General features: G+C 30.5%; 3 protein-coding genes across 11 annotated transcripts in view; 2 read left to right on the forward strand and 1 right to left on the reverse strand.

Annotated features, from left to right (window-relative positions):
• Positions 1 to 1,119: 1,119 nt before the first annotated feature.
• LOC125864848 (shaggy-related protein kinase NtK-1) overlaps positions 1,120 to 25,616 on the forward strand; it is a 122,029-nt gene continuing 97,532 nt past the window's right edge. The window contains exon 1 of the mRNA XM_049544941.1: positions 1,120 to 1,131. The gene's annotated coding sequence lies outside the window, so the exon portion shown is untranslated. The remainder of the gene's footprint in view (positions 1,132 to 25,616) is intronic.
• On the forward strand, positions 9,322 to 14,324 carry LOC125864811 (probable receptor-like protein kinase At5g18500). 4 transcript variants are annotated; one of them, XM_049544905.1, is made up of 9 exons: positions 9,349 to 9,421; positions 10,054 to 10,134; positions 10,540 to 11,224; positions 11,316 to 11,420; positions 11,589 to 11,711; positions 11,780 to 11,950; positions 12,129 to 12,258; positions 13,251 to 13,463; positions 13,824 to 14,324. In XM_049544905.1, exons 3-9 carry the CDS (start codon positions 10,560 to 10,562, stop codon positions 13,941 to 13,943), a joined length of 1,527 nt encoding a protein of 508 aa, XP_049400862.1. In that variant the 5' UTR covers positions 9,349 to 9,421; positions 10,054 to 10,134; positions 10,540 to 10,559; the 3' UTR covers positions 13,944 to 14,324. The 4 variants fall into 4 exon arrangements, with proteins under 4 accessions (XP_049400875.1, XP_049400862.1, XP_049400854.1 ...); XM_049544913.1 differs by lacking the exon at positions 9,349 to 9,421 and adding an exon at positions 9,538 to 9,949; XM_049544918.1 differs by lacking the exon at positions 10,054 to 10,134 and having other exon boundaries at positions 9,322 to 9,421.
• LOC125864877 (uncharacterized) lies at positions 15,707 to 22,695 on the reverse strand. 6 transcript variants are annotated; one of them, XM_049545002.1, is made up of 10 exons: positions 22,616 to 22,695; positions 21,915 to 21,974; positions 21,560 to 21,808; positions 20,823 to 21,018; positions 20,400 to 20,570; positions 20,200 to 20,316; positions 17,714 to 17,911; positions 17,577 to 17,636; positions 17,391 to 17,489; positions 15,707 to 15,860 (listed from the first exon to the last, which is right to left on the reverse strand). In XM_049545002.1, the coding sequence occupies exons 3-10, from the start codon at positions 21,694 to 21,696 to the stop codon at positions 15,780 to 15,782; spliced, it is 1,059 nt and encodes a 352-aa protein (XP_049400959.1). In that variant the 5' UTR covers positions 21,697 to 21,808; positions 21,915 to 21,974; positions 22,616 to 22,695; the 3' UTR covers positions 15,707 to 15,779. The 6 variants fall into 6 exon arrangements, with proteins under 6 accessions (XP_049400959.1, XP_049400937.1, XP_049400950.1 ...); XM_049544980.1 differs by having other exon boundaries at positions 21,560 to 21,813; XM_049544993.1 differs by having other exon boundaries at positions 22,501 to 22,687.

The following is a 25,616-nucleotide window of genomic DNA, read 5'->3' on the forward strand; positions in this document are numbered from 1 at the left end:
TAAGAATTTACCCATATTCAATGTTTATAATTAATTGTAACAAACTTTTTATCCTCACGATTGCCTATGTTTTAAGATGAACTGTTATTTGTTGGGAAAAAGAAAACTTTGAACTTTTTACATGATTGTACTTTTGTATAATTTATTACTCCATCTCTGACCAACAATAATTGTCCACTATTAATTTGACACAATCCTTAAGAAACTATAAATAGAAGGGTAATTTTACTATATCACCCTTTGAATATACTCCTTCCGTCTCATTTTATATGTCATCCCTTTCTAATAATAGCTAGATCACAATACTTGTCATTTTATAAATTTTATGCACAAATTATCATATTTTGCCTAATATACCCTTGAATCTTGATAGAGTAGTTAATTAATCTTGAAAATGTATTCATTATTTATTATAAAGTTGACTTAAGAAAACATTAAATAAGGGTAGAAGAGTAAAGTTACACCATTTCTTAATGTAAGTGCAAAGTAAAAAGGTGACATATAAAATGGGATGGAGGAAGTAATAAATACAATGTTTTGAAAAATGTTAATATGAAAATGACTATAATCTATATATTATAATAGAGCTGGATATGAAAATGGTGACGTGGCGCTCTCTAAGAGCTTGATTCTTATTTTATTTTTTTGTGGTTTTTTTTGGCATTTTTTTCTTATTTCTTTCAATTATTTTATTTTCATACCTCTTCAACTACATAAATATTAATAATGTCCATAACTCCTAACCTTTCATATTCATAACCTTCAAATAATTTAATATACAAATTTATGTCATCTTAAAATCACACTTATAAAAACCTATTTTAAGACATATATGATGATTATTATTATTTTACATTTTTCCTCATTCTTTATCTTTTATCTCTTTTGTTGGTTAATTTTTTGTCTTCTTTGATCTAATTTTGCAGGAGAGATCTATAATGAAGGTTGTTAGATATTTTTATGCAATTCAATTTTACAAGGTAAAACTATTTGATGTGCCTAATATAGTTATCACTTTTTCTCTTTCGCAATTATACATTCAATATTATTATTTTTGAATTCATGATAATATGAATCACAAAGTTTTTTTGGACAAAACTGTTTGATTTTCTCTTTTTGCTTCTCTTTGTAGTCTACAGAGAATTTCTTTTTTCTTCTTTTTGTAGTTTTTGGAGCATTAGGTTCTGTTATATTGATAAAAAAAAATCCTTCCTTTATCTTTAACTCATAATTAAATATTCTTCAAAGTTTTTATTTTATTAGTTAACTTCATTTTTATATTTTGTTGTTGTTGTTGTCATGTTAACTTATTTAGTTTTCATGTCAGGATATTATTGAAAATAGAAGCGGAAAAGAAAGCAAGACATACATGTATGCTACTCAATAAAGCCTGTGTATATAGTTTTGTAGTCATGTAAATCAACTTTTAATTTATGGTGGAACACGAGAATGTTAAGTTAATTCATAATTTTAAAATATTGTATAATTTATAAAAAGATGCTTATTGATATGAAACTTTATAGTCTTCATATTTTTGGTTTATTTATTTATTACTATTAATATTATAATAATAATATTAGAAGTTCTCAAGTTTTTGAGATTTTCAGAGATCATTATTACAATATGTTTGGTCAGAAATTGATATACAAAAGTATTTGTTTAGGATAAAAATGATTTAGTGAATTTGTTCACTCTCAATCTACTTTTTGTACCAACATAAGAATTATCTAGATATAAAAAAGTGGTGTAGCACATCTCTTTGGCCAAGAATCTTATTTTTATTTTTTTTTTGGACAATTTTTCTGTTTATTTATTTCTTACTATTGTACAAAAATGAATGTATCAGTTACTACTTCATTGATTCATATGTTTGATATAAAAATTTAAGTATCTTTATTTTCCGTACTTTAATGACTTTTGATGATCATAACTCTTAAATTATATTAATACTAGATAGTGTTGCCCGTGCTATGCACGGGCCCAATAATATAAATGGTATGTTTTAGGGCTAATAACGGAGTTTTTCAAGCGATTGTTTGCGTAGATAGAATAAGTTTTTTTATCACAAACATGTACTTTCTTTGACGCTATTGAAGGCATAATAAGACTATCCACATACAACATTTTTGAAATATTTTATGTTGTCAATTATCATGATTTATAGTATTTTTACGATAGATTCACTTCAAGAATCAGTGGAATTTTTTTTATTTTTTAAAAATATATTTTATGTTGTCAATTATCATGATTTATAGTATTTTTACGCATTTTTTTAAATATAAACAACCAAAAAAAGAAATAAGACAAATAAATTAAAATGGACCCAATATATGTTATTTTTGTTGTCTCAATTTATGTCACACAAATAAAATTTGGAGAGTCATCCAAATTTTAATTTTTTAAAAAAGAATGTTTTAAGTTATTAATTATTGTCATTTCTAATATTTTTATGTAACTTTCAAATAACCTACATTACTGGTCAGTTTGTCCTAATTTATGTGATATGAATAAAATTACAAAATTAACCCTTTTAAAATGTCTTTCAGATATATTAAGTTGTTAATTATTATTATTTATAATATTTTTTTGGTAATTTTAAAATGATATGTGTTATTTTTTCTGTCCCAATATATATGAGCCTGATAGAATTTTGAGAGTGAACATATTTTATTATATAACTTTTAAATATTTTAAATTGATAATTATTGTAATTTTTAATGCTTTTTAAGTCATTTGTAAATGATATATGTTGCTTCCTTTGTCCCATTTTATATAGTATAAATAAAATTCCCGAAACCAACTCAATTTTGAATATATTTTTTTAATATTTTAAATTATTAAGTATTGCGATTTATAATATTAAAAAAAATAGAAAATGTACAAAACTTGTATCAGCCAAAAAAATGATCACGATAATTCGAAGCCTACAGAAAGCAATATGGTTGTACGTAATTTTTAAATACTTAATATATATTAGTCCCCTTGTCTCAATGTATGTAGCATAGATAAAATTTCAAGAGTCAATCAAATGTTGTTAATTGTTAAGAATTATAATACATTTTACGTAGTTTTCAATAATTTCACATTAAACAATACATATTACTACTTTTGTCTCATTTTATGTGACATTGATAGATTAATTTTAAGAATCAGTCAATTTATTTTTTTGAGTTTTTTTAATAAATATTTTAAGTTGTCAATTATCACGATTTATTGTATTTTATACATAGTTTTTAACGATAGATTAATTTCAAGAATCAATCGAATTTTTTTATATGTATTTATTTTTGAAATATTTTATGTTGTCAATTATCATGATTTATAGTATTTTTACGATAGATTAACTTCAAGAATNTGATTTGGTGAAGTTGTTCACTCTCAATCTACTTTTTGTACCAACATAAGAATTATCTAGATATAAAAAAGTGGTGTAGCACATCTCTTTGGCCAAGAATCTTATTTTTATTTATTTTTGGACAATTTTTCTGTTTATTTATTTCTTACTATTGTACAAAAATGAATGTATCAATTACTACTCCATTGACTCATATGTTTAATATAAAAATTTAAGTATCTTTATTTTCTGCACTTTAATGACTTTTGATGATCATAACTCTTAAATTATATTAATAATCATGTTCATGATATCATTTGATATTTCATAGTGTTGTCCTATAAATAACGGTATTAATTTTTTTTTTATAAAAAAAATGATAAAATTTATATGTATAGTAAATCTAGGAATTATATACATATAAATAAATAAAAAAACTAAAAAAAATAATTTCCTTAACTCTCTTTTATTTTTGAGAAAAACTTTAAATTCCATCATTTAATTTTTTCTATAACAAACTTATGTTAAAAATGTTAAAAAATCATACATAAAAATTGATTTTATTCTTAACGTCATAAATGGGGTGTATATAAGGATAATAAGAGTCATTTTTTTTCTTTTTCCCATAATAAATGTGAATATATGATTAATGTGTATTAAATTGATTATTATTGAAAGCAAATAAAAGCTTCTTTTATTTTTTCTACATCAAAGAAAGAGTTATCTTTTGGAGAGTTATTACTTCAATTTATTTATAATAATTACCATGATAATATTTTAATGATAAAAATAATTATATTTATGTTGTCAAACTTTTTATTGTCCTATCTTCAACATTGCATACACGTATTACTTTAAAAAAACTATTTCTTTGTCGCTCTTTGATGATCTCTATACAATTGGATTAGGTAAATATCACACCAAATCTCTAAATGATATCATGACTTATATTTTATATCTCAATTTATGTTATGTGTTTAATTTTTTTATTTTTTATTGTAAAAATATAACTTCAACCGTAATGTTGCACTATTGCAATTTAATTCTCCCTTCTTGCAATGTCTCTACAAAAATGGGAGTTTAAATACACAAAAAATAATATTAATGAATTTTATGAGACACAAATTGCATTAGATGAGTGTCAGTATTAGCATCGAAAAAATATGTCACTAACATTTGAATTTCGTGCACGACTATGTTAGAATATAATACAAGTATTTTTCTTTCTCACTATGATTTACCATAAATGTATCTTTATTTATTTATTTGCATTATTGTGTCACTTATAAAAAATAAAGTCACGTAATTTATGATCGAGTAGATTTAATATTGTTGATTGAACCAATAATGTTTCTATAAAAATTATTGAATTTAGTATGAAACTATGATAATTAGATTGTCAATTAACTGAAGCTTTTCATATCAACATTTATATTTTCAACTCTTTTATCAGTATAAAAATTTCTTTTTAGCAATTTTTCTGGATAAGTAATATCAAAATCGTATTTTAATTTATTTCTCTCTTTTATTATATTATATTATTAAAACATTTATCAAATAGTGACATTAATTATTTAAAAATATATTTAAGTTTTTTTTATAATCGCGCGGAGCGCGAACATGTACACTAGTTAATGATAAAGGTAAATTAGAAACTAAATGTAAAATTATCCATTGATTTCCTAAGGTGGACAAGTATTTCGAACATCTCAAAATAGTATAGTGGACAACTATTGTTAGACAAAAGGAGTATGTCATTTCATTATAAACTTTTAAGTTTAATTCCAGAAAATAAATTTCACCCAGCATAGTTTGACATTTTAAAGTCAATTTATAGAAAAGGGAAAAAAAACTGCATAGAGGGAGTAGTAGTACTATTTCCTCTGTATCTAATTACTTGTCCATTTTGACAAATTAAGAAAGGACAACTTTTTTTTACCTATTATATCCTCAATTAAATGACTAATTACTTTGAAAAATGCAGAATTTTTCATCTACTTCATAATTAATATGGATAAAATAATAAATTCACTATGTCATTAATTGATTTCTTAATAAATATGCCAATTCAAAAATAAACAGATAATTAAGGACAAAAGCAGTATATATTATTGTAAAATTTATAATAGCTGAGCTTGACCAAATACTCAATTTATTATTTAAAAGTTAAATTGAACAAAAATCATGTGACCGGGTGAAAATTAATGCGGGAAGGAGAGAAAAAGTTGGATCATGTGAAAAGTAGTACTAAGAAATTTAATGGAGGACAATAAACGAAAGGGACACATTGGTTTCAAAGACAAATATAACATAATTAGGCTAGAATATTTTCTTTTTATATTTAACACTAACTTTCTGTAGAATTTTAGTTGAAATTATTGAATTTGACTGAATTAATAACCTTACCCACACTTGTGAGGAGGTATGATAAAAAGCTTAATTTGGTTTAGGACTATGAGTCTGTATGACATTGCTATTAAAAAAAGTTATTTTTAGAAGTATCTTTTTAAAATGGTTTTTTAGAAAAGTGCTTTTGAAAAAAAACAATTCGTGTTTGGCTAATTCATTTGAAAAGTGTTTTTCATAAGTTAATTGTGTTTGATTAATTTTTTTATAAAAAAAGTGTTTTTAAGAGTCAAATTACGACAAAAGTCAATTATTAATGCACTTCTAATATTAAAATTATTTTATAGAGAGAAACTATTTTAAATATCTATTATAAAAAGTTAATTAAATTTTTATTTTTTAAAAAATTAAAATTCACAAGTTTAACTTTTTAATCAATATTATACCTTGTTTGGGAGGCTTAAATCTTTGATTGTTATTTTCTTCATCTTTTTCCTCATCTTGAAAATATTATTGTTACCTTTTTTCTAATTCTACAAAATAATACGTAAAATAATATATATATATATATATATATATAATATAAACGTAAAATAAATTATAATTTTTTTATATAAAATAAAAAATAAAATTCTTAAATGACGTTTAACCAAACTCATGAAATATGCTAATTAATTAATAAGAAATATATTGATAAATATGTAATTATGTATATATGAAAAAAGAAATTTTAGTCTTGGGAAAAATAATTTTTTGTTTCTCCTTCTATTTTAAAAAAAAACATAAATTTTTTTAGCTTCTTCCGAACAACAGAAAAACTGTTTCTACTTCCATTTAAATGCACTTTTACTGATTTGTCAAACACTTAATTTTTCAATAAAAATATTTTTCTCAAAATAAATATTTTGCCTCCCAACAGCAATGTCAAACCGGCTCTATATATCCTGTGCTTGCCACAAATGAGATATGATTTATCCGTAATTAGCGTCCGCAATCTTATTACTTAATTGGTTCTTAGTAACGATTATCTTATCATAAATAGAGATTTAACCATGATAATAGAGAATTAGTCCCTCTTTTCATAACTATTTACCATGGAATAAAATATAATTCCTACAGAAATCAACTCATTTGGTATATGAAAAACAAGAAATTCCAACTGTAGCATTACCAAGGTAGGTATAGCCCACACATCTTTTGGAATAATTATCGTAAAATTGTAGATTCTTTGACCAACAAATATAATAATAATAATAATAATAATAATAATAATGAAATAAACATTACAATACAGTTGCCCACTGATAATAATAATTAATAAATTCAAAGTACATTTGTTCTTTTTCCTGCCAGAACTAAAAGTAAGTATATAAATATTAGTAGAATGGTTTGACTTTTTTAATACAGAACATTTGTGTTCAACTTGGCAAATTATAACTGATGAATTATTGATTATTGATTATTGAATATTATATGGAAGGTAGCTTCAAAGACTATCACAATAATGATATAATTTATTTATTATAATTCATAACAAAGTTAATGCGGTTTGCCAAAACCATGATAGTATTATTTTTCTTATCTTTTAATTCAAATAATTTTTTTAATTTGAGACATAAGGGACCCTGGAAAACATTATAAAATTTCTTCTAACCTACAAATGTAAGGCAAGGTCCTTTATAAACTAGGTTAATGCATTCTTTCTATCATATATTTATAATGATGACTTACGTTATTATTAGCTTCAACTATAAGGCAAAACCTTTATCTTTCATTAAAGTCCTTTAAGCAAATTAGATTCCTCATTATCAGCCGTATTAGTATTTTAAAATAACTAACCGACAGTTTAAAGAAGATTAAAAGAAAAAGAGACTTTTTTCTTTCTTTCTTTAATTTGGTATAGTTCTGGTCCATGTGAATTAGGTGTTAATTAAACAATTCACATATTTTCTTCAAACTCCCAACCCGATCCGATTCCCAATTCGAGACCCAACTTCTCATGACCGCAATCCGAGATTCTATCTCGACCCGAGATCCCGGGTTTAACCTCAACCCGAAACCCGGCTAACTGTCATGACCCTGATCTTGACTCCTAACGCCCGATGCTAATCTGAAACCCGACCCTAATCTAAGTCAGATTGGGGTCGTGAGTCAAGGTAAAGTTGAATGAAAGTTTTGATTAGATTTGAGGAGGAAAAAAAATCTATTTTAAGAAATGTTTTTCAAAAAATTTAAATTAACTAAACATAAAAAAAAATTAAAATATATTTTACCAAAAATATTTTCCATAATACCAGACACACCTTGTTTCTTTTTCATATTTTGTCCATACTAATCACGTCCAATAATAGTAAAAATTGAATTAAAAGAGGAGTATTTCCTCGTTAATATAATCCTATATGGCTAAATGGGTTTGTTGAAAATACTTCCTTGATTAACTTTAGGCTGATTTTTGATTGATTGCATCAATTAACTTGTTTAGTCATACCACTTTTTTAGGAATGTAAGGTGGGTGCAGCTAAGCATATAGCACCAAAAATAGATCACTAGTTTTTGCAATTATATGTGTAATAAATATTTTTTATTACTGATAATAATGTTTAATCGTTACAATAGTAATAACTCAATTATAGAAATAATAACTTAAATTAAAAAATTTGAGAGTATTCTCATAAAATGTAATTTATATCGTCAGTTAACAACTGAGCCCTCAATGTTAATAACTCGAAATTGAAAGTATATATTCTCTGTTGAAATATGCTTTTAAGTTTCTTAAAAGAAACGCTCATAATTTACAATGAAGTTGGATTGATTCAATTTACAATAAGTTAAAATACATTGAAGATCATAATAAGGTACTGCTTGTAAATAAATTTTATACTCAATTAATTTTTTTAATTTCTCAATTGGGTGGACGATCATTATTATTTAGTATTTGATACTTCTAGAAATCATATGTGTAGATCTCCCTACATAAATTACACATTATCTGAAGTAGCTTAACTCAATATTCATATGCTAATTGGATAGTACAAAATAAGTTAATAATTCATACTCTCTCTGGTCCATATCAAGTGAATCGTAGAGACTTTTTTCATGGTACAAAATAAATGAATTTTTTAAAGTATAACCCTTTATTTAATGAGATTTTTAACTACTTTATATTTTATAGAAAACATTTTGATAATAATCAAAAGAAAAATAATCTTTAATTTACGTCTTTAAATATTTTTCTTTGGGATATGTACAAATTAAATGGAGTACACGTTATTTTATTTTTTTTCTATAACACTTCAATTGTGTAATTAGCAGTAAAATGACAATAACAATAATAACATATCTAATATAACATCGTGAATAAGGTTGGATGAATCTAATCAGTAAAATAATTATAAAGAAAAAAACCAAAATGAAGAAGACATGACATAGGAAAAACAGGAATAGTAAAAACCTGAAAAGGGAAGAAAAAACTTGTTGAATTGGTCCAGAGTCCATACAAGGTCCACAAGAGTCCAGGATGTCATCCACCCAAACCCCAAGTCAGTGAGTTACTGACATGCCTTCCCCTCATCCAAACAAAGCCTGTCATTTGCTTCCTTACTTTTTCTTGTTTCTTTCTATCCTTTCCTCCCTACAAGTAAGTATATAAAAAAAGAAAGACCATACAAAGTTACTCTACTTTTAGTACACACTACTATTACATTACATCACCTTATTGTGGATTATCTTCTTCCAAGATTGGTAAGAAAACTAAAAAAGCCAAATTTATGGTATCAGAATTTTAGTATATGATAATAACATTTGTCTTGTTTTATATTATTAATTTTGTCTTGAGAAGTTGATTTTTCTAATACTAGTATGTTAATGGCAGTAAAGTTTTTTATTTTCTTTCTGAATTCTGATAATCAGTCATCTTCATAAGAAATTAAAAAAAGGGGTTGGGGTGCCAACTAAGAGTTTGCCTTGCACCTCTTCCATGACTTCCCTTTTACTGTTTGTAAGGCATTTCCTTATCACCTACCACTGATAACTCCATCCTTCCTTTCCTTCTCTGTCATATTACTATTCTAAAAAAGTTGTCCACAAAAAAATAAATCATATATATTATTACAATTCTATGTATCTTTACTCTCTTTTGTAAATTTAGTACTTTTGTTGTTGTTATCTGGTTTACTGTTGAGGGGGGCAGGTGGTGGTCTAAGAAAACACCATCTCAGCTTAGATTTGGACTTGAATCTCTCAATGCTGTGAAGAATCAAATACAAGATTGTAATATTAATTTTGCTATTTAACTTGTGTTGCTCTGAAGACGGTTTATTTTTGTGTGTTCTTGGAATTTGGTCATTTTGACATTTGGGGTTTTCTTGGTCAAGATCTGTAGGGATTGGCTAATGATGGTGGAGTTCCTGAGATCTGGGCATTGAAGATTTGGTTTTGGGTAATATCTCAGGAAGGTATGGGGATTATAAAAATGTGAACTTTCTTAAAGTCATCAACTTTATTTCTCTCTGTTTCCATTGATTTGCATTTCTTGTTTTATTTTACCAACATTGGCATCAGGGGTTTCACAGGGGCATTTGTTTGTGTTGCTTTACATTCTCTGTTAGTGGATCTTGTTATATGATCTCTTGGTTGACTGGGCCAGTTTATGAATTTGCTGTTTGCTTTTTTGTGGTTTGATCTCTACTCATTGGTAGTATAAGGGGGTGGGATGTGGAAATGCTCATATTTTCTGTTTGACTTGGAGTTGCAATTAGGACTTCAGTTACATATTGGGTTTGATTAAACTAACACTGTGTTAGATGTGTGTTTTTCGTGTAATGTTGCCGATCATCATTCAATTTATACTATTTTTATAGGTCTGTTGACATCCTAGAAGATGGCTGGTAGTCTAAACGATGAGTTATCCAAAAAAACTGCTGTTTTTGGTCTCAAGGTCTGGCAATTGATCGGAATTTTTGTTGGGATTTTTATTGTGGCAATCCTCTTACTGTTGACATTGTATCTCACTTTACGGAGGAAGTCGAGAAGAGGTACAGACAATCTCCCTGTTAGCCAAATACCAACAGTTTCTAAAGAAATTAAAGAAGTTCGGGTAGAGCAAGTATCAACAAATGATTTTTCTCCACGAGACGGAATTCTTCTCACCATTCATGACAAAACCAGTGATAAAGAATCAGATAAGGTTCTGGTTCATCTTGGAATGGGGAAAAAGAATGCAGATAACAGCAGTCAATCAGGTTCCTTCCATCATGTTGACAAGGACTGTTGTGGATCACAATCAGGAGAAGAAGGGAGTTCATGCAAAAGTGCAATGTATAAAGCTTATAATTCACATCCAATAACTGCTCCTTCTCCTCTAACCGGATTACCTGAGTTTTCTCACTTGGGTTGGGGCCACTGGTTTACATTGAGAGATCTTGAGCTTGCAACAGGCCGGTTTTCAAAGGAGAATATTCTCGGTGAGGGTGGATATGGCATTGTCTACCGGGGGAATTTGATTAATGGAACACCTGTAGCTATTAAGAAGCTCCTCAACAATCTGTGAGTTGATAAAATCAAATTTAATGCTTTCCTTACTGATCCTTTTGTTTTAGTTGCCGGCTTGAGTTTGAATTTAAGATCTTTGTCCCAGAGGCCAAGCAGAGAAAGAGTTCCAAGTGGAGGTTGAAGCCATTGGCCATGTGCGTCACAAAAATTTGGTCCGCCTTCTAGGATACTGCATTGAAGGAACTCACAGGTATTTCCCCATATGGAAGTCCCTGATAGTCCTATACCTTTTTTGGACACGAAAAATGAAGCTTTGAATTGTTCATTTACTTTCACGCACTTGTGAAGTAATTGGATGAGTATTATGTTCTTTCTTGTTTAGCATTTCTAACAGCTCTGTTCTAATTCATTATCTCAGGATGCTGGTTTACGAATATGTCAACAATGGCAATTTGGAACAGTGGCTTCATGGAGCCATGCGACACCACGGGTATCTAACTTGGGAGGCTAGGATGAAGGTTCTCCTTGGGACAGCTAAAGCGTAAGTTCATTCAGCTAAATCTATGTTGGAATAATATACATCTCTTGATGTGCTATCATTTCTTGCAGTCTTGCCTATTTGCATGAGAATATTGAGCCCAAAGTTGTTCATCGAGATATAAAATCAAGTAATATATTGATTGATGATGACTTCAATGCGAAGGTCTCTGATTTTGGTCTGGCCAAACTGCTTGGTGCTGGTAAAAGTCATATCACAACTCGAGTCATGGGTACCTTTGGGTTAGTTTCTTCCTTCTGCTCCTTTTGATTCCATTCCAGCTTGCTTCATGTTCTGGTCTTCTGGACTTTACAATCTTCAACTTCTGGTGTCACGCTTTATTACCTCTTTAGATATAAAAAGTTGAAACAGAAGTTTTGCAGTATTATATTATTTCACATCCTTACAAATATTTGACAGGTATGTGGCTCCTGAATATGCAAATACTGGTCTCTTGAATGAAAAGAGTGATGTTTATAGCTTTGGGGTAGTGTTGTTAGAATCAATCACAGGAAGAGATCCTGTGGACTATGGCCGTCCTGCCCAAGAGGTTTGTTATCCTTCGTCCCTTATCTTAAGATCTAATTAACACACTGATGAAAATATCTCATCTGCATCTTCATTATTGAAGAAGCTGTAAAACTGATTGTGCCCAGATCTATGGCAGAAAAGATCTTTATTAATACTCATCTTGCTGGTTTTCTGATATTTGTCTCATTGTCATTTTCTATTTAGTTTCCCTTGAATTTTCTCCTGATTACTTGTTCTTGATATATCATGTACCATAACCAATGTTCACATGCTATGAATCTTTGAGAAGGATATTCCAACTCACCTGATTCCAGCGATTGATCTTGTCATAAACCATGCTCAATACTTCAGCCTTCTGCTGAATTATAGTTTAAGAGAATGTCCCATGCTTTAGCCTTGTTCACTATTCATTACATTATCTGAACAAAAAGCTAGTATTGGTAAATGGTAATGCTGCTATTTCTTGTTTCTTTACGAGACAATATTTGGTTGTCTTTCATCTCTTTTTACCATGTCTTAATGATATATATTTTGTACATATCAAGACAACATTCATAACAACTTACTAGTGACCTATCAATTTTTTTATAGCTATCTAGTGTCCGAATCTGGTGCTTTGTGTGGTCAGTATGTATATCTTCCGGCTGTCCATTAATTGGTATAAATAGTAATCTTATAGCTCACGCCATCAAGCCCAACGGAAAGGTGAATAAAAGCTGATTAATATTTGAATTTTATGGTCTTTCACTACCAATGGCCCACAAAGTTTTATATTGTGACATGGATATTAGTAGAATCACATCTGAATCTTTCCAACCTCGGTAAGATTTCTCACCAGAGCTTGAGTTCTACTGGAGGATTTGTCAAGCAAATCTGTTTTTCATTTTGGCCTCTAAATTTTTATGTTGATGTCCTTTTCAATCTCCCTCACCACCTTTTTTATATGAATATCCTACTCTGATTTTTGCTCTACAAACAGACTCTTAAAGTATTAGACTTATGTGGTTGCAGGTGAATCTTGTTGATTGGTTGAAAATGATGGTTGGAAGCAGGCGCTCTGAGGAAGTAGTAGATCCAAATATTGAAACAAGGCCACCAACAAGAGCTCTCAAAAGAGCCCTTCTGACTGCTCTGAGATGTGTTGATCCAGATTCTGACAAGAGACCAAAGATGAGCCAAGTTGTTCGTATGCTTGAATCAGAGGAATATCCCATACCAAGAGAGGTTGGTGTCCGTGTTTGTGTCCTCTCTTTTCTTCTCTTGCAATGTTATGGACCCTCAAGTTTCTTATTTTGTTTTAACTGTGATCCCTGTTATAGATCCAATAAATTCTGTCTTTGTTTGAACAGATGTGTTAATTTTGTGAAGCTTGCTAGCAGTTTCTTCTTATTCAATCTGCATTGCTTGTAGAAGGTGTTGGATAAGCATATTCATGTCCTAGAATTTATGAATATGGCTTTGTGTATTTGGTCATTCTTCCCTTATGTAGGAACTTTTTCAACTGATGGAGGGAGGGGTGGGGTGTTGGTGCCATTCTTTATCAAATGAAAAACTTATGTATCATTTTCATTTTCTCCACTGCAGGATCGAAGGCAAAGAAGATCTCAAGCAGGTAACGGGGAGAGTGATTCTCAAAACTACGACACTGACAAGAGTGACAACCCAGATCCAAGGTCGGAAAGTAGAAGGAACCATCAAGTATAACCATCTAAGACACAGCTTTCTGGTCATTTATGAGGAGTGTGCCACTTACAATCGTAATGAAAGTCTACCGGATCAAACTGAGTAGGAGGATGAACTGTTTCTGCTGGTATATTGCTGGTCAGAGATTGACTACTTTTCTCCCCCCCTTTAAGGGTTCTATTCTTTTTTATTATCTTTTATTTGTACCTTGTTTTTTCTTCTTATTTTGGTTCTTTCCTTGTATGAAAGTAGATAGGGAGTTAATTGTTGTGGACTTGATGGTCTTGTAACTAAACTGGAAGCAATCAGGGGCGGGGTTTGTGTACAGAAGAATTTCTTGCTTCGGTATTCAACATTATTCAAGTAGTATTGTAATTTATTTTCTTCTAATGTGAATACCATCAGAAACAAAATATGCAATGTGATTTCGTTTCATCTGCCTAAGCATTGACAGGAAGAGTTACTAGTTATTGTGTTGGTGAGAGGCAAAATCAGTTTCAGGAATGACCTGCTGAATCATTTTCAACAGGTTTCTCTGGTGGAATAGTTGTGATGCACACAAGTTGGCCTCGGCCAAGTGTGAAGGAAACTCATGTGATACCATCCAAAGTATAGTTTGGATGATTCACAGGCTGGTTTGGATGGTCCTACTTCAACTGGTACTGATTAGTACTACTATGGTAAAACAGCTGTTCCCCTACTAATGCAAGTTGAGGAAACAATTGATTTTTCCTTAATGTGTTGTAGCAACAAGCAAGAGCTAGCATTTTTATTAATGCTTGACAGTTCTTGTCTGCAATTAGTTGATAGGAGTCACCATCACCATTCACTATCCACCCCTTACTAAAGATAAAAGACAATGATTTGGCTGAAGACCCCTTAAAACATCATTTCATCTTTAGAGTGGGAAATAAATTGTAACTAACATTTTCCTGACTTCGAGAGAGATTTATTGTAAACAACCATAACCTCTCTACCCCACAAAGGTAAATGGATAAAGTCTACGTACACTTTACCCTCACCAAATCCCACTTGTGAAATTAGATTGTTGTAATAATCTAGCATTAGTAATCATTTGAGTCGCCGCACCAATTATAATATAATACTCTTAACTAATATCACTATGATGTGGGAGACCACACAACTCTTTAGTTGAGAACCAATGAAAATGGTTTATAATTAGAAAAAGAAACTATAGAATAAAGTCTTAGAGATCTGTTTATGTAAATATATAAAACAAAAAATTAAGAAGCAAAGATTTTTTGCCACTGCCAAATGCATGTTTTCTTCTGACAAATCCAGCTAAAATATATTAAAATGCCACTAACTCATGTGGTTAGTTATAGCTAGACGTAATGAGGCTGACTCAGCTTATAGATTAAGACAGGAACCAAATCTCACATCACAGGATAAGGTTGCTAAGTCACTGAAATTATCCTAGTGGCTTGCTAAATTTTTTCCTCCACATTCAAACAGGACAGAAGCTACATCATTATTTAGCTGTCTAAAAAAGATTTTGACATAACAAACCACACAGTTAGCAGGAATCCAGTAGAACAGTCTAAATGCGTGTAAACTGATCAGAAAACTACCTTTACAAAGAGAGAGAGAGATGGACATAACATTTTTTAACATAAGAAGACTAGTTAGACTTGTACAATTGACCCTTATGGCAAAGACTGAGGCGCCTTCTCCTTCAAATAATAGACTATTTTGTACTAAAAACTGTATGGCCCGCGTAATCTGATCAATGTGATTATGTACATCAGCTGAGACTTTTTTTCAATTAAAGAATCCAAGTTTATACACAAAAGCTGGTTGATTGTTTCTCCAGAGGTATTTTGCATTTGGTACATCTTACTGTTTGACTGGGGATTCAGGAGGTTTCAGCCGTTGCTGTTCATATTCCTGCTTCAGTTCCACCAAATTCTTGGAAACCTAATAAATGAAAAGGATAAATATAAATGAGAAATAGCTTAACGAGATGACACAGGGGGACAGCAATCAAATGAGGATTCAGTCAGATGCTGAGAGCCTTTAGTTTCCTTTAGATTTTCAGTCTTGTGTTTATATCCAGATTAACTACTCTTTCTGAGAAATCAAATATGTAAAGAAATATCATCAAGTATCCTATAATTACTAATTAGCTAATAACAATTCCTTCCCTTTAATCCTTGCATAGGTTTGGAAACAAATCTTTGCCACATACAGCTTTATAGCGCTACTTAACCGACAGGCTTGCAATCTGTATGCATTCAATTTTATTTAATATTCATCAGTTATCATGCTAGAGTTTTGCTTCTGAACTTAATCCATTTATGAAGCTCTCCTTGAGCCAAACTCAGCAGCCTTACAACAAGCCTGTACTGGTTAGATTCTACTTGTATCTACTCAAACTACTTTAGTATATAGATCCACATAGAGACAAAAAAAAAATACTTTCTAGGTTCACAAGCCTATGGCTGCTACACATCCACCAATTTAAGTTCAACCTATGAACTGCTGATTAACCACACCACTACCACATGAGGAATGCATCAAAATGGCTAAGGAAGATGTACAAATAGACATGCAAGGGAAAACACAAGCACAACTGATGCAAAACTACCCACAAATAAAAAAGTTGATGGCAGTGATCATGTATAACAATGAGAAATAAATTTCAATACAAGGTAGAGTGCCTAGTTTGAGTTGAACATTTTCACACTTCAGACTGAAGCTTGACATAAAATTTTCAAAGTTATGAGGTATCCATCACATGTACAGGAAACGTATAAACACTGGTTAAGAACTACAGAACAACTGAAATGACGCACAGTAGATAACAAGACACAGCACCAGAGAAAGAAAACAAACATTACTTAGACAATTCGCTCAAGGAACAACAGTCAAAGAACTTGAACTAATTATGCAAGCAAACAGTGTTTTATTGCCTAGTTCTATAAAATAAGAATAAAACAATGTTTTGTACGTGAGCATATTGAGAAGCAGTGCATGCGCTTTGACTACAAATGTTTTCTTACTTTTCATTTTTTTATTATAGTTATTATTATTAGTTTTTTATTTGGTTTCTTCGGAAATGTCTTAGAAGGGCAAGGATGTTTTTCCCTAGCCGGTGAAGTCAAATTAGGATTAATCATGTGAACCTCCCTTCAAATTGCTAAAATTGTACTGCATATTGCTTGTCTTGTACAAAATCATTACAAGTTAATGTTTCCATTAGTTTCCTTTTATCTGTCTGTCAATTCCAATTTATAATGTTTTCCTCAGCTATTCCAACTTCATCCCTTCCCAGAAAACAGTCTTTGGAAAGATAAGTGGGAAATCAAAAGTATCACTCTGAAAAATAATATAGGAACCTACAAGCATTTGTCTAACCCTTACATATCACTGTTAGGCGAGGAGAGTCTTGGCTAATCACAGGGAAGGAGGGGGGAAGGGAGAGAGAGAGAGAGAGAGAGGGCTAGCCTTGATTGAAAAAGCCATTGGTAAAAGTATATCTGGATTCATGGCATCCTCAGGGAAGTTGCGCAAAGCATGTATGAGTTTCTCAAATGGCAACTTTACCTGCGAATAAGAGAGTGTTATAGTTGTACTAACCTGTAGGAGCAAGAAAAAGTAGCATTTATTAACTTTTCTGTATTTAAAACTTACCAGATCATCGTGGCAATATTTCAATAGAGCCAAGCCAACTTTGAAGACTACTTTAACACCCTGGTACAGTGAACTCGGTAAGCTCAACAGTAAATCCAGGCATCAGAGAGTGGATATAATAATGGTAGATTACTGACCTCAAAAAGAAAGACATCCCAAATTCTGAGAGCCAAGGGAAATGGAAAAGAGTATGAGAAAACTGTTATGAACCACTGACTGGCATACATGCTGGGATTTATCATTTCCTGAGCAAAATGTTCACCCAACTTCGGCATGTGCTCTTTCACCAAATGATCAAACTGAAAGAGGTATTGCTGGACTAGAGGCAATCCTACCTAATCCGCATGTACAACATTTATTATTTTAATATAAAGTAAGCCATATGACAGATGTTATGTAATCAAAACAAAGACTTCCTAATACGTGGAAGCAGCTGAAAGTCTCAAGACAAAAATAGCAACTGCCAGGATCAGAGATCATGATAGTAGAGAATTCATGGACATCATAAAAAATGACGGAATTTCATGTAACATCTAATATAATACAGAACTGGACAACAAACAACTTGGTACATTGATTCTCATATATCGTTCTTAACTGATTGGTTTATCACAATTATTTATTTACTGCAAAAATAAAAAAAAAGAAGCAATGGACCAGCTTATCAGAACTTTGACAACTTCAGATAGGTTGAAAAGCAACCTCAAGGCAATTATGCTGCAGCTTCCAACTTCAGTAAAAGTGTTTAAATAACAATATGTGATGCCAACTTTATATTGGACTGAGATCACACAATATGTGATGAGGCCCAACTCTCACTTTATTAGTATATGGAGGAAGAGCACAAACCGCCCAAGAGAATAAGGCATTTCAACCTTGCCATAAAACAATCCGAAGTTACTTAGAATAATCCTATTGCTCCACATGCAGATGAGATTACCACTCCGTTCCACATCCAGTAGAAACCTTAAAGATACGTTATTGGGGACTTATGTAACTACTAGCATATTAAATGTAAGAATGAAATCATGTAAAAGGTGACCCTAGCTTGGAATATGCCAAAATATTAGACACAATTTAATCTCTATCCAACATTCACCACTCTAAGAACGGAAAAGGGTCAAAAATACTCTTAAACTATCCAAAATAGCTCATATTTACCCTTAAACTATATTTCGGCACAAAACTACCCTTCCCGTCAAACTATTGGGTCAAAAGTACCCTTCTTATTAACAGAAGTTGTTAAATGCCATGTGAATGTCACATTGCATGCCAATACTAATTACTCTTTTTTACCACTGCCACAAAGACTAAATCCCTAAATTCTAATTACTCTTTTCTTTCCCTCATTTCATTATTTTCCAGAAACGATTTCACCCCTTCTCCCTCATTGAAGTTTCGTTTTTGTCCAGATTTTGTGATGTTTATTTCCAGTTTTTACTTAATGTTTGGAAAGGCATTTCTTCATTAGTTCTTTACTTAGTTTATGTCCAGCTTTTGTGAAGTTTATTTCCAGTTTCTCTATTTCTTCATTAGTTCTTTACAGTTTATTTCCAGCTATTGACCAACTCTGTTGGTTTTTAACAAACAACAAGCTAGTGGCGGGTTTTGTATTTGGAGTAGTGTGTTTTGTGCTCAACATGTTTTGTATGAAGTTCAAATATTTGCTTCCACTGTTAATGTTCCTCATTTTGCAAATTGGTTTACCAAGTTACGATTGTTGGTGTTCTATTGCTGAATGTTTTCTGGTTAGCGGTGATAAAGTTTACTTGTTCAATAACATACTTCAATGAGGGAGAAGGGGTGAAATCGTTTCTGGAAAATAATGAAATGAGGGGAAAAAAAAAGAGTAATTAGGATTTAGGGATTTAGTCTATGTGGCAGTGGAAAAAAAGAGTAATTAGTAATGGCATGCAATGTGGCATCCACATGGCATTTAACAACTTCCGTTAATAAGAAGGGTAGTTTTGACCCTATAGTTTGACGGGAAGGGTAGTTTTGAGCCGAAATATAGTTTAAGGGTAAATATGAGCTATTTCAAATAGTTTAAGGGTATTTTTTTACCCTTTTCCGCTCTAAGAATTCAAATCCATTTAATTATATAAATTTTTAACTCTCATGCGACGTCTTCTCTATCAAGCTAACTTTTCAACCATTAATTCTCTCTTTTTTTCCCGTTACAAACTGATATAATACATAAGACAAAAATGAATATCTTAAACTGTGTCAAAATTGAACACCATCATATAAATTGGAAAGACATGTACAAAATCAAACAGCACTGTATAAATTGGAAAGGAGAGAGTAGCTGATACTAGATATAGGCTCTATATGGACACAGAGACACATCATGTGGTTATGTTTAACTATTATATGGACCCTAGACTATGGAAGTGGTTTTCTGGATTTGTATGCAGTTGATCGCATTAAGGATAAAAAAAAACATAAATTTTGGTGTTTAACTTGGATACCATGGTCAATAGTGGGGTCTAAAAGAACAGTCAAATTCTTCAAGCATAGGACTTGATCAGATATTTCACATCCGAATCCCTTTTAGTTCAAATGTATTGGCCATATACATTTATCAGGGGTTGCATCAAGCTGTTTGAAGGTGAAGGCTTACCAAGTACATTCCTTCCATAGGAGTGTGAACGGCTCCCTTCAACAATGCAACCAGTAACCAAAATGCATCTTCTTCACTCATGTAAAGAAGAAGCAGACCTGCCACGAATCCCATGCCCTGCAATCAAAATGATCAGTATCATCCCAAATTGATAACCATACACTAGATCACATATGAATCAATAATTTAAAGATGCATACCTGTACGTATCCAACATCTTGGTCAAAGACTGAATATGCTTTCAGAACATTGTAAAGAGACCTTTGACCAGGTCCGTGTCTCTGCTGAAAGAAAACATGTGAAGGAAAGGTGCGAGAAATATCTCGAATAATATCCAACTCGGAAGCTGATGTCTCATATATGACTAGTTGCTGCAGCAGATAAAACGCTAATCAGATGAGTGATTTCCATTACACAGGTAAAGCAAAAAAGAGCATGTCAAGGAACGAGCAATCAACTGAAAAGCAGAATTTGCCCGAAACTACAAAAATTAGCCAAAAAGGTAGGACTTTAAGCTTTTCTCCTAGGCTCACACAAATTATCTATCTCCATTAGTAACAGAAGCAGCAAGACTATTTCCAGAAAACAAAGAAGAATAAAACCGGACAAAAGTTAACTCCTACCTCATAAACTCCAGGATTTAACAACAAGAGGTCTCGACTTCCAGAAATTAGCTGCCAGACAAGCCCCCTTAGGCAATCAGGAATTCCTTTCCGTATTCGTCTTTTAACAACATGTGGTTTCCTCCGAACATACTGCTTCCAATCACTTCCTCCAACACCTATCATTTTTCTCCATTTCCTAATCCTTCTTTCATCTCTGCAAAATATTTTTAATAAATGTAATAAGAGAATCAACCAATCAATTAATACACCATAATTCTTTCGTTACCTTTCTAAAAAACACACATTCGTTAATTCCAAACTAATTGGGTTCAGTTGTATCCATATATCCATTCTACTCTATTCATACCAGTTTAAAGCTATTATTCCTGACACAAATATGTTGACTTATATGTGTAACCCTACGATTTACTTCTCGTACACGAATATTACTTATAAAGATTCATTGCCCCAAACACCAGTAGAAATACTTCAGAAACAAAGTTGTTCATCGCACAGGAGCAATGCATTTGAATTAGGTTCTCCTTAGTACGGAGTTTGTTGATTAAACATCTGAAGAAGCACCATTAAAATTTTGTGATATCACCAAAATATGTTTATATTTCAGTCTTCAGGATGGCAAATTGAGTGAGTGTGGAGAAAGAGAACAAGAGTCTGTTGTAGAAGTCGAAATAGGACAAAAAAAATTAAAACTCCAGTTTAACTACAGCAACTAATAAATCAAAAAAGAGGTCTACCTCTGATATTCAAAGACCGACCGGCTCCTTGCTAAACCTTCAGTAGGACCATGTTCCTGCTTTACAAAACCAAATCTATCAACTCGCATGGGAACAACTGGGCCTTCCTCATTTTCATCTACTACTTTACTTTCCATTGCTAACCTAGAACAACCCCAAGACTACACACCAATAGAACATTAGACTACTGCCACAAGATTTCCGTGCATTCCCAACTGCATGGACCAGTAATACAGAATCTCCTAAACCCTGAACTGCAAAAAAAAGGGTACTCTTATTAATAGATACAAACATCATAACAGTAGAAAAAACCCTTTCCAATTTATCACAAAAAAAACCTCTTAGATAAACTCACCTGAAAAATACTTTACTAACACCAATTATCTTTGCGGGATGATTTCCACACTGGCTCATCCTAGTAAGAAAAAAGAGAAATTTTAGACCCCTTCCAAATATTAAAAATATAGAATCTGAAAACTGCCTCAGCAAACATTAGGATCATACATCAAGGACCTGTATGGTTTCTGGATTATTTTCGCCTAGTTTAATCCGTTATTTTTCATCACCATCTGGTTATTGCATAAGAAATTGATTTTTAGTTATCTAACCAGCCCCAAATCACACAAATCGAGAAAGCAGTACCCCACCCCCAAAACAAGACTGTAATGAGGGTAAAGATAATCTATTAAAATGCAGACAAACAGCAATATCAGCATTAAAGGAGGATACCTAAATCTATACCATTCAAATCAGAATCCCAAAACAAGAACAAAGGGTACACAAATAAGAGAGTAATCAAAAAACCCACATTCAATTTTAAATAAATATACAACCTTTAAATTCTTGGATTGAGAATGTCCATATCAACAAATCAATCATCGATTAATTTTGAAGGAAAAAAAAAAACAAAAAGGGGTACCAAATGACGGAGAAAACCAAACCTGAGATATATAATTCCAGCATTATGGAGAAATTAAACCATGTGATTTGATTTTCTTGTTGACACGAAATACTATGCTTTTCCAAGAAAATGAGAAAAGATAAAAGAAAAATTACGTTTTGGTTAACAACAACATAGCTGGCGTGTGTGCGCATTCTCCCTCCGTGTTTTTGGGCATCACTGCTGAACCCGCGTTTTCAGGGTGGATTTAACATATTAATAAGCTATTTATAAATAAAATTTGGATATGAAATTTTTTTTTATTGGGGATATTTTTAAACGGAAAAGGATCATATTTGCCTTTATATTCTTAGAAAAAGGGTTATATTTATCCTTTGTCATATTTTTTTTATATATTTGTCCTTGCCATCTAACTTTGGGTCTATATTTGCCCTTAGAATTGAAGTGACTTTCAAGAACTTGTTTGCAAAAGAAATATTTTAATAATAGTATAGTTTGAGGTGATATTTTAAAAATAAAAAATATCATAAATTAATCGAACCATATTGATATTGAAAAGAAATTGATATAATTGGGATGATTTTAAAAAATCTAATTTTGATTATATTTTATAAAATATCCAAAAAATTGGAATGGTATAAATTATAATTTTAAAAAAATAACCGATCGAACCATTCCATTGACACCCCTACATTCCGTAATAAAAAATGTTATTAGTGTCAGCAACATTTTAGCCTTAAATGAATTAATAAACCATATTTGACGATAAAATTTACATTTAAAATTTATATATATATAATGTAACTTCTACGTATATTTAATTTTGCAAAATTTCAAAAAAATATATTATTTTAATTAATAACCTACTTCGATCAGAACTTCACAAGGTTCCACAAGTAGGTTCAAATTTTGAATTTTGACTATAATTCAAAATTGGTGGCCCAGTCGTGTCACAAAGAAGTAGCATTAAATGCCACCTATGAAAGAAAGAAGTAAACTTCTTGCATGAATTATATGAGATTATTTGAAGTGAACAATTATCAAACTATTTTTATTAAATAAAATAATAATGTTTGTCTTCAGAAAATGATTTGAATAATAAGGTATTTAATATCAGAGATAAAACATGAAAAAATATAATTATTATTTTTATATTTCAAAAGTAATAAATAAAAATAAAAATTTATTTTAAGAATAAGTGATAATTAAAAATTAACGGAAGGAATATCAACCAATTTTCTATAGGATTATTTGAAGTGAAAATTAAAGTGATGATATGTCTACCGCCTCAACTTGACCAAATTCACGAAGAGACAAATTTGATGAAGTAGCTACTTTTTGAGGTTTATTAATAGATTATGCTTCTCATTAGTTGTAGCATTATTTCTTGAGGTCTTCAACAATAGTTTTGTGAACGATTTGCAAGCAAGGACGATAAGGTTTTTTTTTTCTTTTTGTCATAATTATTATATCTCGATATATTTGTGGTAAAAAAATGTATATCTTATCGTAAAAAGATCAAAATCATGATTAGATTGATTTTATAAAAAATAGACTTGTTGATTTACAACATATCCAAAATTCAATCTAAAACTACTTCAATATCGTTCTAAATAATTTTTTGAAGTTAACTTTAAATTTTGTAAAGTTTAAAATTATAAATTTATGCAACTTTGCAAAAAAAATTTATATCCTGATGCAGGAACAACAAAATTACAAGCCGCTTGATTCTTCTGAAATAAGACATTAAGGTATCAAACATATCTGAAATTTGGAATTTAATATCTTTGGGATCATTTCAGATGTTATTACAAATTAAAGTCGGTTTTAAATTTTGATGCATCGATAGTTCTAGATTTGCACGATGACACTAAAGAAAATTATATCTCGATGTAGAAATACTGAAATTACAATTCGCTTTATTATACAAAAATTAGACACAAGTGTCTATAATATATCTAAAATCTAGAATTTAACATCCTCAGTATTGTTCTAGATAATTTTTTGAAGTTGGCTCTAGATTCTAACGCGCTAATCTGAGAGGTGCTTACTATAACAACTCACTCCTTTCAAATTATTTTTTATATTTTGTTATAAGATCCACAAAATACTAAATACCATCTTGAAAACAAGGTCATATAAGGCACCAAAACCTAAAATTTCTTATGTTAAATTATTGTCAGATAAGATTATGGAGTTTATCATCACTCAACAAACTTTTATTGATTAACAAATCAAGACTTTGAATCCTCACACACACATATATATAAACTCGTTAATATTTAATATATCCTAAGCCATATCTAAAATATAAACTACACTCAACAATCCTCCAACATAGATATTGTTGGTGCAAAGATTGACGACATGAATTTCGTAAATTTTTAAATTATTTGATACATTTCTCCAAAGATGAAACCTTATAAGATATCATATAGTTTTACAATAAAAAATTTAAGTTTTTTTTCAAATATGCCTTACCAATCGTCTTAGATGGTGAGTATTTTATTCTACTGTGAATAGACAAGCAGGATATTTATACTATGTAAAATAAATGAGCATATTACAAATTTATACTTATATTTTTCATACTGTCACCATAGTTTAACATATATTTATTTGTTTTAAGTCACAGTTTCACATTTTTATTAAATCTTTCTTATAGATTTTTTATTATAATTATCTTATAAATAACTTGATTGTATAAATATTATTAACATCATAAGTTCTTTTAGTTTATTGGAATAGTACTTTTCTTTTGTGGTGACTGGTCTCTGGTTCGATCAGGACCAGGAGCCCCATTCATTCGTTTATGGGAGAAAATAAAACTCATTAATTGATTTCCAAACTATACTTCTAACACTACTGTGTCCACTTGAATTTAAAAACATACGAAATGGTTAAAAAATAAAGGCGGACTGAAAATTTAAAATTTATTAATTATGAATTTGTCACCAAACTCAGCAGCTTATTTTAATTAGTTATCAGTTATTAATTAAATGTTTTTATATATTTAATAAAAATAATTGAATAGATACAATATTTTAGCTTAATCTGGTCTCAACCTGATATTTTCTTTTAAGAAATATTAACGGTAGGTCTTCAAATAGACTTCCTTTCAAATCTTAAATTCAGATAATAAATGTTATTTTGTGT

The sequence above is a fragment of the Solanum stenotomum genome, chromosome 1, assembly GCF_019186545.1.
Source record: "Solanum stenotomum isolate F172 chromosome 1, ASM1918654v1, whole genome shotgun sequence".
Classification (NCBI taxonomy): domain Eukaryota; kingdom Viridiplantae; phylum Streptophyta; class Magnoliopsida; order Solanales; family Solanaceae; genus Solanum; species Solanum stenotomum.

Bases quoted from the DNA above. Each gene is read 5' to 3' on its own strand.
- LOC125864877 (XM_049545002.1), bottom strand. From the start codon at position 21,696: ATGGAAAGTAAAGTAGTAGATGAAAATGAGGAAGGCCCAGTTGTTCCC. The intron at 21,019-21,559 runs GTAGACCTCTTT...AATATTTTGCAG, and splicing joins TCGGTCTTTGAATATCAGAG to AGATGAAAGAAGGATTAGGA. The intron at 20,317-20,399 runs GTATGCATCTTT...TTTTGATTGCAG, and splicing joins AAGATGTTGGATACGTACAG to GGCATGGGATTCGTGGCAGG.
- LOC125864811 (XM_049544918.1), top strand. From the start codon at position 10,560: ATGGCTGGTAGTCTAAACGATGAGTTATCCAAAAAAACTGCTGTTTTT. The intron at 11,421-11,588 runs GTATTTCCCCAT...TCATTATCTCAG, and splicing joins TGCATTGAAGGAACTCACAG to GATGCTGGTTTACGAATATG. The intron at 11,951-12,128 runs GTTAGTTTCTTC...AATATTTGACAG, and splicing joins CGAGTCATGGGTACCTTTGG to GTATGTGGCTCCTGAATATG.